This window comes from Chiloscyllium plagiosum, unplaced genomic scaffold (genome assembly GCF_037043375.1).
Source record: "Chiloscyllium plagiosum isolate Xiang-an unplaced genomic scaffold, Cpla_swu_hap1 HiC_scaffold_12, whole genome shotgun sequence".
Taxonomy (NCBI): Eukaryota; Metazoa; Chordata; class Chondrichthyes; order Orectolobiformes; family Hemiscylliidae; genus Chiloscyllium; species Chiloscyllium plagiosum.
In genome coordinates, this window is record NW_028270150.1 from 3,781,649 (window position 1) to 3,799,810 (window position 18,162).

General features: G+C 45.2%; 1 protein-coding gene and 1 pseudogene across 1 annotated transcript in view; one reads left to right on the forward strand and one right to left on the reverse strand.

The window, feature by feature from the left end:
* Nucleotides 1-18,162, reverse strand: part of rsph1 (radial spoke head component 1) — a 54,706-nt gene that overhangs the window by 12,730 nt on the left and 23,814 nt on the right. Inside the window, exons 3-5 of the mRNA XM_087992373.1 lie at nt 7,454-7,559; nt 6,916-7,006; nt 4,919-5,054 (exon numbers count right to left, since the gene is read on the reverse strand). Coding sequence (XP_087848499.1) covers nt 4,919-5,054; nt 6,916-7,006; nt 7,454-7,559 — 333 coding nt within the window. The remainder of the gene's footprint in view (nt 1-4,918; nt 5,055-6,915; nt 7,007-7,453; nt 7,560-18,162) is intronic.
* LOC148148482 (uncharacterized) lies at nt 7,702-18,055 on the forward strand (annotated as a pseudogene).

Consider the following 18,162-nt stretch of genomic DNA (forward strand, 5'->3'; position numbering starts at 1 on the left):
TCAGCCCATTGAATCTGCTCCGCTATTCAATACAGCTGATAGGTTTCTTAACCCCATTCTCCCGCTTTCTCCCCTTGATACTCAAGAACCTATCTATCTCAGATTTAAATACATTCAATGACCTGGCTTCCACACCTTTCTGTGGCAATGAATTCCATAGATTCATCACCTGCTGGCTGAAGAAGTTTCTCCTTATCTCCGTTCGAAAACGGCTTCCTATTACTCGAAGTCTGTGCTCTCGAATCCAAGTCTCTCCTGCTAATGGAAACATTTTCCCAACATCTACTCTATCCAAGCCAATTAGTGTATTCTGTATGTTTCAGTTAGATCCCCCCTCATCCTTCTAAACTCCATCGAGTATCGACCTAGAGTCCTCAAACGTTCTTCATACGTTCAGCTTTTCAATTCTGGGACCATTCTCATGAACCTCCTCTGAACACACTCCAGGTCCAGTACATCCTTCCTGAGATATGGGGCCCAAAACTGTGCACAATACTCCAAATGATCCAGGTGATGAAGCGCTTGACAGTCGAAGAGCAATTAAAGATTCTGGTTCTGTACTCATACTGAAAGACCTGGATAGAGTGAGTGTGAAAAAAATAATTCCAGGACCCAAGGGCACAGCCTCAGAGTGAGGAGATGATCCTTTAGAACTGAGATGAGGAGGAATTTCTTCAGCCAGAGGGTGGTGAATCTGTGGAACTCATTGCCACAGAGGGCTGTGGAGGCCAAATCATTGAGTGGATTTAAGACAGATGGGTTCTTAACTATTAAGGGGATCAAAGATTATGGGGAGAAGCAGGAGAATGGGGTTGAGAAACAAATTAGGCAGAAGTGGGTACTGCGGATGCTGGAAATCAGAGTCTAGATTAGAGTGGTGCTGGATTTTCCTGTTCCTTGGATGCTGCCTGACCTGCTGTGCTTTTCAGCACCACGCTAATCTAGCCCCTGAGAAACAAATTAACCATGTTTGAATAGTGGAGCAGACTCAATGGCAGAATGGCCTAATTCTGTTCCTATATCTTCTGATCTGCCAGTACATGAGAAGCCTCTTGATTCAGAGATTTTGGAAGATCATTGTCCTTTCACTGCTTACTGCACTGTTTGGAGGTGTTTTTCTTCTCCTGATAAACTCAGTTGTCCAGAAAGCCGAGAAGGAGAAAGTGAGGACTATAGATGCTGGAGATCAAAGTCAAAAAGTGTGCCACTGGAAAAGCACACCAGGTCAGACAGCATCCAAGGAGCAGGAGAGTAGAACTTTTGAGCATAAGCTCTTCATCAGGAATGTGAGGGAGGCCCAAGGGCACTGAGAGATAAATGGGAGGGAGGGGGTGGGGTTGGGGGAAGGTAGCTGGGAATGCGATAGGTGGATGAAGGTGGGGGGGTGATGGTGATAGGTTGGAGCCGAGGGTGGAGAGGATAGATGGGAAGGAAGATGGGCAGATAGAACTGTTCAAGAGGGCGGGCCCGAGTTGGAGGGCTGGATCTGGGATACGGTGGGGGGAGGGGAGATGAGGGGTTAAATTATAGTGAAATCAACATTGATCCAGTGTGGTTGGAGGGTCCCAAAGTGGAAGATGAGGCGTTCTTCCTCCAGACATCAAGTGGCTAGAATCTGGTAGTGGAGGAGGCCAAGGAATTGCATGTCCTTATGGAGTGGGAGGGGAAGTTCAAGTGTTTAACCACATGGCGATGGGGTTGTTTAGTGCGTGTGTCCCAGTGATGTTCTCTGAAATGTTCCTCAAGTAGGGACCAGTCTCCCCAGTAGAGAGGAGACCACATCAGGAGCAACGGACACAGTAGATGACGTGTGCGAAGGTGCAAGAAAATCTCTGCTGGATGTGGAAAGATCCTTTGGGGCCTTGGATGGAGGTAAGGGGAGAGGTGTGGGCACAGGTTTTACACCACTTGCAGTAGCAAGGGAAGGTGCAGGAGTGGAGGGTGGATTGGGGGGAGAAATGGACCTAACGAGGGATTCGCGAAGGGAATGGTCTCTGCAGAACGCAGTTAGGGGTTGGGAGGAAAAAAAATCCCTGGTTGTGGGGTCTGTTTGTAATGATGGAAATGTCGGAAGATGGTGTGTTGTATCCACAGGTTGATTTGGTGGAAGGTGAGGTCCAAAGGGGTTCTGTCTTTGTTGCGATTGGTGGGGTGGGGTTCAAGGATGGAGGTGCAGGAAGTGGAGGAGATGCACTGGAGGGCATCATTGACCATGTGGGAAGGGAAATGGCAGTCCTTGAAGGAGGAGGCCATCTGGGATGCTATATGGTGGAATTGGGCCTCCTGGGAGCAGATGCTATGGAGGTGTAGGAATTGGGAGTAAGAGATAGCGTTTTTGCACGAGGTAGGCTGGGAGGAGGCATAGTCCACGTAGCTGTGGGAGTCGGTGGGTTTGAAGTAGTGTGTTGAGTTGGTTACTGGAAATGGTGATGGAGAGGTCCAGGAAGTGGAGGGAGGTATCCGAGATGGTCCAAGTGAACTTAAGGTCAGGGTGAAAGGTATTAATGAAGTTGGCAAACTGTTCAATTTCCTTGTGGGAGCATGAGGTGGCGCCGATACAGTCATTGATGTAGCTGAGGAAAAGGTGAGGAAGGGTGCTGGTGTAACTGCAGAAGATGGATTGTTCCACATACCCGGCGAAGAGACAGGCATAGCTGGGGCCCATGTGGGTGCACATGGCTACCCCTTTGGTCTGGAGGAAGTGGGAAGATTCGAAGGAGAAATTGTTGCGGGTGAGGACCAGTTCAGCCAATTGAAAGAGTGTGTTGGTGGAAGGGTACTGGTTGGGTCGGCAGGAGAGGCAGGAACGGAGGGTTGGAGCTTTCATCATGGTAGATGGATGTGTACAGGGACTGGATGTCCATGATTACGATGAGGCGTTGAGGGCTGGGGAACCGAAAATCATGGAGAAGGTGGAGGGTGTGGATGGTGTCTCAAATGTATGTGGGAGATCTTGGACTAAGGGGGATAGGACGGTGTTAAGGTATGTGGAGATAAGTCTGATGGGGCAGGAGCAGACTGAGAGGATGGGTTGATCGGGACAGTCAGGTTTGTGAATTTTGGGTAGGAGGTAGATCCGGGCAGTGCTGGGGCCCAGACTATGAGGTTGGAAGCTGTTGGTGGGCGATCCCCTGAGGTGATGAGGTTGTGGACAGTCTGAGAGATGATAGTTTGGTGATGGGGGGGTGGGATTGTGGTCAAGAGGGCAATAGGAGCAGGTGTCCGCAGGTTGGCACCTGGCTTCAGCCCCCAACCCCCTCCCCGTCCACTGGTTGAATGGTGATGTTGGGTTTGGAGCGGAGGGAGTGAAGGGCTGCGTGTTGCGAGGGTGAGAGATTGGAGTGAGTGAGTGAGAGGGTGGACAGGCTGAGGTGGTCAATGTCCTGTCAGCAGTTGGAGATGAAGAGATTGAGGACGGGCAACAGACCAGCATGAGGTGTCCAAGTGGATGGAGTATGCTGGAGGCGAGAGAAGAGATCCTGGGCCGCCTCCACAGCCTGATGCCTGGAGGAAGAATGGCTCATCTTCTACCTTGGGACCCTCCAACCACACAGAATCAATGTTGATTTTGCCAGTTTCTCCCCTGCGCCCACCTTATCCCAGATCCAACCCTCCAATTTGGTACCGGCCTCTTGAACTGTCCTACCTGTCCACCCTCCACTCCGACCTATCATAATCCCCCCCCCCCCCCAACGTCATCTACCTGCCTTCCTCCAGCCCCATCCCCCTCCCATTTATCTCTCACCCCCCTCGGGTCTCCCAACATTCCTAATGAAGAGAATATGCTCAAAGTGTCGATTCTCCTGCTCCTCGGATGCTGCCTGACCGGCCGTACTTTTCCAGCACCACACATTTTGTCAGGAAACTGAGAAACCAACTCCAGAAGAATGCTGCCAGGCAATCTTCAGCACATTGGTCCCATCTGTTCCAAACTATGTTTATCTAGCAATGAAAGCAGTAAACCTCATTCCTTAACTCTCTTGAAAGAATTAACAGTATTAACAAGATGAGCCACAGCCCATATTACTGTTGAAAGGTTCTGATAAATCATACAGTCCTTCAACCCCTTTTTAAAACCAGAATGTCCACAGTTCTATACTCCAGTTGTCGTAATCCTTCAGTATTTCTGTTTACTTTCAGTAACATTATCTTCCTTCATTACCCAATGCCCATTATTAGCAGTGTGTACCATCTACAAGATGCACTGCAGTAATTTCCAAGGCTTCTGAGACAATAACTCCAAACCCACCAAGAAAGACAAGGGCAGCCAATGCATGGGAACCACATCAGCCTGACTTGGAAATATATCAATGTGCTTTTGCTGCCGCTGGATCACGATCCTGGAACTCCTTCCCTAACAATTCTATTGATGTACCTACACCACATGGATTGCAGCAGTTCAGGAAGCTAGCTGACCACCACCTTCTCAAGGACAATTAAATGCTGGCCTATCACTGAATTAAAAATAAAAATGATCTTGCACAAAGCTTAATGATTGTATGGAGTGTACAAAGTCAGAAGTCAGATGACACCAGGTTATAGTCAAACAGTTTTATTTGCAATCACACACTGCTCCTTTGCGCTCCAAAAGTTTGTGATTTCAAATAAACCTGTTCGACTATAACCTGGTGTCATGTGACTTCTGACTTTGTTCAGGAGAAAGTGAGGACTGCAGATGGTGGAGATTAGAGTTGAGAGTGTGGTTCTGGAAAAGCACAGCAGGTCAGGCAGCATCCGAGGAGCAGGAGAATCAATGTTTTGGGCAAAAGCCCTTCATCAGGAATCTGACTTTGTCCACCCCAGTACAACACTGGCATCTCCACATCATGTATGGAGTGAGGAAGCACAGTGATTCAAGGGACAATTGTGGTGAGGTGAGAGACACTGTTGAGATTCCTGCCACAAACACAACACTTACATTGTTATTGAGAAAGTTGCCCTGGTATCGGTGGTTCAGGTGAATGAGCTCTCCAGCTTCGATCTGCTTTCCATGAACCCAGGTTCCCACATATTTGGAGCCAGCCTGTGCATACATGTAGATTCCCTGACCATGCCTGGTGAAGGAAAGCAATAAAAAGAGATCCAGATGAAAGGTGTATGACTGAAAGACACATCACTTTCTTGGATTTCAAGTGAGTGGTATGTGGATGTTGGTCTATTTTTGTGAACCCTCTTGAAAATTAACTCCGTTAATCCTTCTTGAACAATGATTTTAAACCACAATGTGCCTCCTGGAACGTTAATGGAAGGTTGGTTATACTGTGGGGTTTACAACCAGAAAGAGAAAATATTAAGTTATTGATTTAGCAGCAGTTTAATTGAACGTTTTGATGGAGACTCTAACTGGGGTCAGAAGCAAGTGTAGTCTGTCCAAGAAAAAACAGACTGTTTAGAGTAGTTAGGGGAATACGTTACTTCAGTGAATGTTGTTTGTGAACCTTGTTTAGAACTCTGAAAATTATTAATAGACTGACAAACTCTAAGCTCTCAATTGTGTGAGGATCCAACTAAGAAGACTTCACAGGTTGCAGGACCAGGCTGACAAGAAGCGGTTGATCAGGAACTAATTTTTCTAGAGTTTGGTGTTATGGCAAAGTGATGGTGTTACGATTAGATGAGATTTTGTTTTACTATGTATTTTGACATTTTAAAAACTATTTATTTAGATAGTTTGGTCTGATTTGTTTATTTTTATTTCTTGTGTGTGTAATAAACTTTGGTTGCACTGACGAAACTAAATCTGCCGTATTGCGTGTATTAGTGAAAGACCTTCTGGTAAAAAGAATCTTTCAAGTGAGATTTCATTCTGGGATCTGATCTGTCCAGTTTTTGATGCAGACTTGATCAGCTGGGATCATAACAACACTTTCAAAATAAACAAATCCTTCACGACTTTACCATGTGTTACTTATCTAATGGGCCATTGAGAACTTTATCAACTGTCAACTTTTATTTAATAAATTCACCAAGATAGCTGCCCAGTAAGATTATCCAGTGAGTAGCTATGCATTTAGGAACAGGCTTCCAGACTCATTCCGTATCTTGTGCTGAATAGCGTGTGGAGTCAGTGTTCTCTGAGTTGGGAAGAGGCTATCAAAGGATGTTACTGCAGTTATCATTATCTCAAGATTCCATTTGGACAGAGGATAAGAGCAAGGCTGGTCTCCATGGTGATGGTTCTCATGGTGTAAACTTGTAGTCTGAGATCACAACTTAACCTTGGACTTTGACTTAAATGCCTGAGGGTAGCTCATTCCAGCAGAAACCAAGGGCTTTCATCACAGAGTGAAGATGAGGTGAGAAACAATGAGCTTTCACATCCCATCCTACCAAGTAACCTTTCTCCTCAGGAAACTGACCTCTTGCATTTGTTAAAGCTGCGAATTGATCATATTGGAATTGTAATTGATCTGACTGTGTTAGAGGGTAGTCGAAATGTGTGGCACTGGAAAAGTACAGCAGGTCAGGCAGCATCCGAGGAGCATGAGATTTGACATTTTCGACATAAGCTCTTCATCAGGAATGTTTCTGATGAAGGGCTTATGCCTGAAACGTCAATTCTCCTGTTCCTTGGATCCTGCTGTGCTGTGCTTTTCCAGTGCCACACTTTTCGATTCTGACCTCCAGCATCTGCAATCCTCATTTTCTCCTGTGTTAGAGGGCAAACAGCCTCACTCTAAATGGCCAAGTACAGCGACATGATGTGGTTATATATTTCAGTGAGATAAATCAGCCTGAACTTCAAAGAAATTCTAACTGCTGATGCTATCCCACCTCACGTCAACATCATCAACTCAGAAATTAGCGAACTTACTTGGCTACAATGTTAAAATTTAACAGCCCTCCCATCCCCATCCCCATCCCCACAATGAGCAGAAGGCTGGTATTACACTCAATATTAGACCTGTGTTGTACCTTTGATGAGCAAGCCATTCTCCAGTATATGTATCACCATTTGGATAATAATAAGTTCCTTCTCCGTGTCGCTGATCATGTGCCCAGCTTCCTGCATGAGACAAGGAACAGAGTTGGTGGGTAACCAGGAGGGATTGCAGGATAGCAGATTGTGTGAATGACTGACTAAATCCCCAGGCGTACAGTCCTGTCACAGTGTGATTAAATGAGCCCTTAATAGAGGAGCCCTGTCACTTGTTATTGACTGGCTCCTAGATTTAGAATGTCATTGGAGCCGGAGCCAACATGTTCAATCTCAAGCTGCAAGCACTCTTGCTTTTTTCTCACTATCACAGTTAGTAGACACAAAGAAAGTATTTTTATGATTGGCTAAGATTTGAACTTGTGGTATTGTTTTGTGCAGGAATACACAGTTCAACTGCTAAGATGTCAGCTAATCAGAACACAGCACAGATTGTGTCCTGTGCTTTAATGGCATGAGCAAGATCTCTTTATTGCACACTGTATAATAAGAGAAGACTAGATGGCAAAATGTTACCTTCATACTTGGAACCATCTGGATAATAGAAGGTCCCTTGACCATGTTTCTTGTTCTGCAGATATTCACCTACATAACGTGCTCCATTCTTAAACCTGTATGTTCCCTGCAACATTAATCAAAATTTCAAAGTAAATTGCAGAAAGGTGAGTATCATAAATATTGTTACTGATTGAAGGCTGCAATCTGCATTTACACAAGTTGCTTCGTCCAAAACCAGGCAAGTGAAAAGCTAAGCACCACAAGACATGGGGAGCAGCAGAGCTGACCCCACCCAGCATCTACATGAAGGCAAGCTAAACACCTTCTACACCACTGTGAAAGAGGCCTACTACTCCATCCCCCACCCTCATTTTGGGAACTCCGACCACAATGCCAGCTTACAGACAAAAGTTCAAGCAGGAGACTCCCTCGCGGATACAGGTCCAGTGCTGGTCGAAGGAAGCAGAGGATCAACTCCAGTGCTGTCCGGAATTGGCTGATTGGGCCATGTTCAAACAGTCCGCAGGTACTTTGGACAAGTACGCCACCACCGTCACAGACTTTATCAGCAAGTGTGTGGAGGACGGCATACCGAGGGAGTCAATCCGGATGTTCCCCAACAGGAAATGATGGATGAATCAGGACATACAGAACCTGCTAAAAAACAGGCATGAAGCCTTCAAATCAGGAGAGCCACTCAAATATAAGGAATCCAAGTATGACCTTCGCAGAGCCATTAGGACAACCAAGGACCAATACCGATCCAAACGAGCCTTCTACACTCGCTTTGAGCGGAATTTCGGTGGAGAGGTAATACCTATTCCGACATGTCCTGACAAACCTATCCCAACAGTCACTGCATCAGAGGTCCTGTGTGAATCCAAGGAAAGCGATGGGACCAGACGTAGTACCAGGCCCGTGCAATCAGAGCATACGCAGATCAACTGGCAGAGGTCTTCTCGGACATCTTCAACCTCTCCCTGCAGCAGGCCACTGTCCCTGCCTGTTTCAAGAGGGCCAACATCATCCCTGTGCCCAAGAAAGCTCATGCAGCATGTCTCAATGACTCCCGCCCAGTGGCCCTAAATTCAGTGGTCATGAAGTGATTTGAAAGGCTGGTCATGGTAACTCCAGCCTTCCCACTACTCCTGACCCACTCCAGTTTGCCTATCAGACTAACAGATACATGTCTGATGCCATACCACTTGCCCTTCACTCCACCCTCAAACATCATGACACCAAGAACAGCTACGTAAGAATCCTACTCATTGACTACAATTTAGCCTTCAACACTATTATCCCCTCGAGACTGATTACTAAACTTAGTGATCTCGGACTAAGCCCCACTCTCTGCAACATTGTAGTTTGCTCATAAACTGCATGAATCCATGTAAGAGTCTGTTAATTCATTTGTTTAGATTAGAATCAGTCTAAACATTATGGCACAGACAGCAACACAGAGGGGTGCTAATACCCAAAAGATTGTCTGGGCTGACACCAGTTGTTAAAGCTGTAAATGTGTTGCTGGAAAAGCGCAGCAGGTCAGGCAGGAGAATCGACGTTTCGGGCATAAGCCCTTCTTCAGGAATGAGGAAAGTTTGTCCAGCAGGCTAAGATAAAAGGTAGGGAGGAGGGACTTGGGGGAGGGGCGTCGAAAATGTGATAGGTGGAAAGAGGTCAAGGTGAGGGTGATAGGTCAGACTGGGGTGGGGGCGGAGAGGTCGGGAAGAAGATTGCAGGTTAGGAAGGCGGTGCTGAATTCGATGGATTTGACTGAGACAAGGTGGGGGGAGGGGAAATGAGGAAACTGGTGAAATCCGAGTTCATCCCTTGTGGTTGGAGGGTTCCTAGGCGGAAGATGAGGCACTCTTCCTCCAACCGTCGTGTTGTTGTGGTCTGGCGATGGAGGAGTCCAAAGACCTGCATACTGGCGATGGAGGAGTCCAAAGACTCACTTGAGAATGTAACTTTTAACCTGGTATTGTGTGATTTTCAACTGGTGTATTTTGGGAAGTCTAATTCCCGAGCGAACTATACTGTAAATGGAAAAGCCGTGGGAAAAGTTGATGAGCAGAGAGATCTGGGAGTGCAGGTCCATTGTACCCTGAAGTTGGCTGCACAGGTGAATAGAGAGGTCAAGAAGGCATATGGTATGCTTGCCTTCATCAGATGGGGTATTGAGTATAAGAGCTGGCAGGTCATGTTAAAATTGTACAAGACCTTGGGTTCGGCCATATTTAGAGTACTGTGTACAGTTCTGGTCACCACATTACCAAAAGAATGTGGATGTTTTGGAGAGGGTGCAGAAAAGGTTTATGAGAATGTTGCCTGGTATGGAAGGTGCTAGCTATGAAGAGAGGTTGAGTAGGTTAGGTTTGTTTTCATGTCAGAAAATGAGATTGAAGGGGGACCTGATTGAGGTTTACAAAACCATGAAGGGTATAGATAGGGTAGATAGAGATAAGCTTTTTCCCAGGGTGAGGGATTCAATAACGAGAAGTCACGCATTCAAGGTGAAAGGTGGAAAGTTTAAGGGGGATACACGCGACAAGTACTTTACACAGAGGGTGGTAGGTGTCTGGAACGCATTGCCAGCAGAGGTGGTACAGGCAGGCACGGTAGATTCATTTAAGATGCTTCTGGACAGATGCATGAGTAGGTGGGGAATAGAGGGATCCAGATGCTTAAGAATTGGGCGATAGGTTTAGACAGTGGATTTGGATCGGCTCAAGCTTGGAGGGCCGAAGGGCCTGTTCCCGGGGTGTAAACTTTGTTTGTTCTTTGTTCTTTCTCAGGCAGCTGAGAAAATTTGGCTTGACGGCGAATATCCTTGCCAACTTTTATAGGAGAGCCATCGAGAGCATTCTGTCTGGATGTACCACTACCTGGAGGAGAAAGTGAGGTCTGCTGAAGAAGGGCTTATGCCCGAAACGTCGATTCTCCTGTTCCCTGGATGCTGCCTGACCTGCTGCGCTTTTCCAGCAACACATTTTCAGCTCTGTACCACTACCTGGTATAGCAACTGTACCATTCAAGATCAAAGACAGTTACAGAGAGCGATGAACTCAGCCCAGATAATCACAAAACTCAACCTCCCATCTATAGAATCCATCTACCAGGCCCACTGTCAAGGAAAGGCCACCAGCATTCTCACATATCCATCCCACCCTGGCAATGTTTTTCTACAACCTCTACCATCAGGGAGAAGGTACAGAAGCCTGAACGTATGTACCAATCAGTTTCGAAAAAGTTACTACCCTATTGTTGTTAGAATACTGAATGGACTCACAATCTCTTAGCATTTGCCTATACCTGTGTTTTGGTTTTTGCCACTGTTTACCGATTATTTACTTATCTATGATATTTAACTCTGTGATCTGCCTGTATTGCTCGCAAGACAAAGCTTTTACTGTACCTCAGTACACGTGACAATAAATTCAATTCAATTCAATTCTCAATCACTCTATCGAAAAGCAATACAAACGTCAAAGAAATTATATACCTGAACGCCTAGGCCACTCTGTTCTACAACACGACCCAAGACCCTACCTTTAATTTGTAAGTCTTGCCTTTGTTTGTTTTGCCAAAATGCAATACCTTGCATTTATCCAAATTAAACTCCATCTGCCACTCTTCAGCCCTTTGATCCAATAGATCAAGATCGTGGTGAGATAGGGAACTAAAGTAAATTCGAGGTGCATGCAAAAAGTGTCCTACAGTACTTAAGGGTGACTTCAACCTGCAAGGATTGGACAAACCATATTAGTAAGGATGCTCTGGTGAATGAACTCCTGGAATGTCTCCAATTTTTTTCAGTCTAGTCCAACTAAGGAACAGGCTAGCTGACATTTGATTTTATACAATGAGAAAGATTAGATTAGATTGCCTACAGTATGGAAACAGGCACTTCGGCCCAACAAGTCCACACCGACCCTCCGAAAAGTAACCCACCCAGACCCATTCCCCTACCCTGTATTTACCCCTAACTAATGCACCTAATACTATGGGCAATGTAGCATGGCCAATTCACCTAACATGCACATCGTTGGCTTGTGGGAGGAAGCCAGAGCAGGAAACCAACGCAGACACAGGGAGAATGTGCAAACTCCACACAGAGAGTTACCCGAGGCTGGAATCGAACCTGGGAACCTGGTGCTGTGAGACAGCAGTTCAAACCACTGAGCCACTGTGCTGCCCCTAGGGTTAAAGGTTAAATAATAATTTTGTTCTGAGTCCTTCATAAAAAGTGACCATAATATCAGACAGACAGAGATCATAGAGTCATAGAAAATTATGAAGGGAATAGGTAACATAAAAGCAGGGCATCATAGTAAATGGAGAAAGATATGGAAGCTGGGAAACTCAGCAAAATAAATAGTGTTGTCTTGAAGAGTCCACATTACAGACGAGGTGGTGCTGAAAGTGTTAAAATGCACAAAGCTAGATAAATCTCTGGAACCTGATCAAGTGTATCCCAATTGTGGGAAACTACGGAAAATTGTGGGGCCTCTATCGACAACCAGGGGTAAGCTACCGGAAGTTTGAAGGGTGGATAATGTCCCATTATTTAAGAAAAGCTGCCAGGAAAAGCCAGAGAACTGTAGACCGCTGAGCCTAATTTCACTGATTAGAAGGTTGTTGCAGGAGATTCTGAGAGACAGGATCTACATAGAACATAGAAAAGTATAGCACAGAACAGGCCCTTAGGCCCACGATGTTTTGCCAAGATTTAATCCTAATGTAAAATATAGTAACTTAACCTACGCACCCCTCAACTCACTGCTATCCATGTCCATGTCCAGCAGTCGCTTAAATTACTCTGCTTCCACCACCACCGCTAGCAACGCATTCCATGCATTCACAACGCTCTGCGTAAAGAACCTACCTCTGACGTCTCCTTTATACCTTCCTCCTAATATCTTCAAACTATAACTTCTCGCACCAGTCAATCCTGCCGTGGGGAAAAGTCCCTGGTTATTGACTCTATCTATTCCTCTCATTATTTTGTACACCTCTATCAGGTCTCTTCTCTTCCTCCTTCTCTCCAGAGAGAAAAGTCTGAGCTTATTCAACCTTTCTTCATAAGGCAAGCCCTCCAGTCCAGGCAGCATCCTGGTAAACCTTCTTTGCACCCTCTCCAAAGCCTCTGTATCTTTCCTATGGTAGGGCGACCAGAACTGGACACAATATTCCAAGTGTGGTCTCACCAGGGACGTGTAGAGCTGCAGCAAAACCTTGCGGCTCTTAAACTCGATCCCCCTGTTAATGAAAGCCAAAATAGCTTTCTGCACAACCCTATCTCTACATGGCATATGGAAAGGCAAGGTCTGATCAGGGATAGTCAGCATGGCTTTGTGTGCGGGAAATTGTGTCTCACAAACTTGATTGAGCTTTTTGAAGACTTTACCAAGAAGATAGATGAACATAGAGCAGTAGACATTGTATACATGAGTTTAGCAAGGCCTTCAACAAGGTTTTGCATGGGAGACTAATTAGTAAGGTTAGATCATGTGGGATCCAGGGAGAGCTAGCCAGTTGGATACAAAATTGGCTTGATGGTAGGAGACAGAGGGTGGTGGTAGAGGGTTGTTGTTCAGACTGGAGGCCTGTGACTAGCAGTGTGCCTCAAGGATCAGTGCTGGGTCCACTGTTGTTCATCATTTATATCAATGAGTCAGATGTGAATATAGTAGGCATGGTTAGTAAGTTTGCGATGACATCAAAATTGGAAATATAGTGGGTAGTGAAGAAGGTTATCTACAATGGGATCTTGATCAACTGGGCCAATCGGCTGAGAAATGGCACGTGGCGTTTAATACAAATAAATGCAAGTGTCGCATTTTGGTAATGTTATGGACCAGACGAAACATTCATCTTATTTAAAGGCAAGTGTAAGGTGCTGTGTTTGAGATGTAATTCAATTGGTCACGCTACTTGACTTTAAGCAAATCACACTTTATTCTGACACTAGAGTTAAAATACATACAAAAGAAGAATTGTTATAACTTTGACTCTATCGGAATACTTAACAGAATATTGGATTACTTGACTACTAAACAGCAACTGTTCCAATATAGTAAAATCCCAATAAAATAGATTGTCTCACTTGTGATGTTTCTCCAGTCCATTAGGAAAGAACACCAAGAGAAACCTCCAGCAGACCAAGAGCTTTGGCAGCTTCCACAACCAACTTCAAAACCCCAGCAACTGTTGAAAGCTCAATTAAAACCCTTGTTCAATGAGAGCCTGACTCCACCATTCATACTGCTTATAGATTCATAAATTCATTCATAGATTCATACAGTGCAGAAGAGGTCCTTCAGCTCATTGAGTCTGTACTGACATAACCATCAGTAAAAGTGTGCTAATCCCAATATCCTGCACTTCTCCCATATCCTTGAATGTTATGATTCTTGAAGTTCTTATCAAATATTTTTTAAAGGTTATAAGGTTTCCGGCTTCCACGAGACAATGTGTTCCTTATTCCGACTACTCACTGAGTGAACATGTTTTTTCCCAAATCTCCTCTGAAACTCCTGCTCCTTACCCTAAAACCATGCTCTCTCATGATTGAGCCCTCAACAAAAGGGAACAGCTGCTGTCTATTTCATCCTGTCCATACCCCTCATAATCTTATACCTCAATCATGTCTCCCCTCCCCCAGTCTTCTCTGCTCCAAAGAAAACAATCCAAGTCTATCTAGTCTCTTCTTATTGCTCAATTTCTCCACCCCAGGTAGCCTCTGGTGAACCCCCTCTGTGTCCCCTCAAGTGCTATCACATCCTTCCTGTAGTGAGGTGACCAGAAATACACAAATTGTGGCCTGACCAACACTCTGTACATCTCCAACATTACCTCCTTGCTCTTATACTCTGTACCACAACTGATGAAAGCAAGTGTCCTATATGCCTTAACTATCCTATTCACATGCTCTGCCGACTTCAGGAATCTGTGAATAATTACTCCAAGATCCTTCTGTTCCTCTAAGCTACCCAGTATCCTGTCATTCATTAATTATTTCCTCATCTTGTTTCTTCTTCCAAAGTGCATCACCTCGCTTTTATCAGGGTTAAATACCATCTGCCACTGCTCTGCCCATCTGCCCAACCCTATAATGTCTCCTGTAACATACAACCATTTTCTTCGCTATTAACCACTCTACCAATCTTGGTGTCATCTGCAAATTTGCTTAACATTCCCCCACTTTTTCATCTATGTCATTTATGTATACAATAAACAATAAGGATCCAGCATATAATTGGTCAGATTAATCGGACAAGTACGGTGTCGAGTCAGGACCCTGAAGGGGGTATGGAAGAAGGTAACACCGGACCTCGTTAAGATTAATTAAATTAGCAACAATTGGAGGCACGGGGAGTTGCCTGTGTAACGATCGATCTGTAAATAACGTTAAAGGAGAATATATTCCGCCCAACAGTCCATTGGGGAAAATGTTGGGAAATTGGGTACACAACTCCCGGACGCGGGGGAAAGATAAGGCTGTAATGATAAAATATTGTTGTTTTGTCTGGACTCGAGAAAGCATTAAGGAGTCTGGTATTTGTTTTGGCCCAAATATGGGTCCGATGAAGATTGGCTGTGCCAAGATCTGAATATATACGTCAATCAGAAAGAAACATACAGTCAAGAAGAGTCAGAATATGCGGCTTGTTGGATAGAGGGTGCGGGGGTAAAATTATATCCCATGAATATGGAGGAATCAGGGAAAGAACAGAAAAAGAATGAACAAGGGAAGCCACAATGGGATCCCTTAACGTCTTTGCTGCCCCCGTATACTACTCCCCGGAATGAGCCTACAGCTCCCGAAGTAGAACCGAGTCCAGACACAGAAAGGGGAACGGACTCTGAACTAAAAGATACAGAACCTGGGGGGGGGGGGGGGGGCCAGAGTCACTCGAGCCACCACATGTAAAGGAGGGGCAGAGATAAGGTAAAATGTAAAATTATGTCCCTTATGAGAGGTTCCGATTGGGGAAGGTACAATCGGATATGTAAACGCTCCCTTAAAAGTTTAATAGAGGATCCGGTTGGACTAGCCAAACAATTAGATCAATTCCTAAGGCCTAATTTATATACGTGGGGAGAACTGAAGGCAATTTTAGGAACATTATTTTCAGGGGAAGAACGAGGTATGATTAGGAGAGCGGCTTTTACAGGAATGAAGCACCCAGTTGGGGAAGAAGGGGCCCCAGCAGAACAGAAATTCCCAAATGTTGACCCTCATTGGGAAAATAATGACAGAGAAGATAGGGAGTCAATGCGGGATCTACGTGAAATGGTAATATTAGGAATTAAAGAGGCGGCACCGAGATCACAAAACTTTGTTAAGGCTTTCGAAGTACGACAAGAGAAAGATGAAACCCCTTCTGCATTTCTTCAAAGGCTCAAGGAGGCCACAAGGAAATATTCGGGAATGGATCCCGATGATCTGGTAGCTCAGGGACTCTTAAAGGTCCAGTTTGTGACTAAATCATGGCCGGACATACAAAAGAAATTACAGAAATTAGATGGATGGAGTGAAAGACAGATGGAAGAACTGTTATGTGAGGCACAGAAAGTGTATGTGAAAAGGGAAGACGAGAAGCAGAAACAGAAAGCCAAAATGATGGTGGCAGCAGTAGAAGAAATAACAAAAAGGAGGCTGGGATCGGGGATAACAGGAAGGATAGTGGAGGATACGAAAGACAAAGGTCGGACATCGGGGAAGGAGGCAACAGGCAGGATGTTACCATTGCGGAAAAGTGTGGCATTTTAAACGGGAATGCCCGGAATTAGGACGAGAAATGGAAGCCATTTCCCTAATGACCTTAGATGAAGATTAGGGGAGTCAGGGGCTCCTTCCTCCTGAGACCCACCGGGAACCCTTGATAAATCTAAAGGTGGGACCTGAAGCGGAGGAGGCAGTATTTTTGGTGGACATGGGAGCGGCACGATCATCCCTAAGTTTTAGACCTACTGGTGTTAAATTGACTAACAAGAATCTCAGGGTTTCCAGAGTAAAAAGCGAAGAATTCTTGGTGCCTATTTTTGAGCCAACCCTAATTAGAGGAAATGATGAGGAAGTGACAGGACAATTACCAACTGTAGAGTTCAATGATAAGTTCTTAAAAAAAAACCTATATTGTGGCGCTCGGTTCTTCTTTGTCTGTCCTTAGGAAGAAGGGTCTGTTGACCCAGACACCTCCACTTGAGTTTGCAGTACATCGGATACGACCGGGTGATTGGGTCCTGATAAAGACCTGGAAAGATACCAAACTGCACCCAAGCTGGGAGGGACCGTTCCTAACCCTCCTGACTACTGAAACAGCCATCCGAACTGCTGAAAAAGGGTGGAGTCATCACACTTATGTTGAGGGCCCCTTGGACGCTCCTTCCCCTTCGGCAGAGTGGCAAGCTCATCCTATAGACAACCCTCTGAAAGTCAAACTGAGCAAAAAGAATGGACTGAGATAAGAGACTATTAAGTATTGGTTAAAAAAAAACTGTATCTCAAAACAATTGTAAGTGTTGCATGGACTCCCTCCTCCCTGGCATACAAAGGGTTAAGGAACAGACAGGTAGGGTTGTGAGCTGAAATGAGTGGTCAGCTTTATATTGTCATGATAATATTGGCGCTAGCTGCCAAGGGGGGGTGAGAAAAATCATTTTACCGCTTTATGTCAGAATTATGCTAAACTAAAGGGGCATACCGACTGTTGGGTATGTGCTGAGGTCCCACACCATAGGGAATCCGGAATTCCTCTCACGGTAATACCACTTACCAAAAGAGAAATGTACGATTTGACTCAGGGCTGAAAATGTGTTGCTAGAAAAGCGCAGCAGGTCAGGTAGCATCCAGGGAACAGGAGAATCGATTTGACTCAGGCTCAAACAATACAAAATGGAGATCTGACAGGGGTAATTATAACTTTGCGGGATGGTTCCTTCGACCAGCCCTGAAAACTCTGGGTGCTATCGATGGCGTTAGAGTTTCCCCATCGAAAGGAGCAGTAAATACCACTTGTTTCTGTAATCAGAATGATACACCCTTCCGATTAGGAAAATCATCTTGTGTCTACACCAGCCAAGCCACTGCCACGACCATTCCCCAAATATTAAACGGAACATATTGGATATGCGGCCTGAAGGCCTATCCATTTATTCCCGGGGAAAAATACATTCACGTAACCGAATGTATAGGAATGTTATGATGTTGATCAAACACTGCCTCAAAGCCAGAAAGGCTGGAGTGACTGCTGCTACCTCACCTATATAATTCCCCACTTGAGGCTGTTAAAGAGAGCCCCAAAAATACCTCGGAATAAACAGGGAGGAAGGCGAGTAACCCGGAAAGTAACCGAAGGAGATCGCCTCCTCTGGACTTTGATACCTATGTATGGGACCGCTCGAGCAGGAGTAGAAATACAAAAGTTGGCGGCTTCCCTGGAAGAGTTGGCCAACAATACTGCTGATGCGTTGGCCGAAACCCAATCCCAAGTAGCAGCCATAACGACCGAAATGATTGCCACTAGGCTAACGACTCTTCAGAACAGGATGGCTCTAGATTATATTTTGGCAGAGAAAGTTGGTACCTGTGCACTAACTGGGGAAGGTGGTTAGTCAATCTGGCTATCTATGGATTATTGATATTAGTGGGTCTGGTGGTAGGGTTCAATATCCTAAAATGGGTAATGAGCCGACTGATGACATCCCTTGGGGAAGGAATC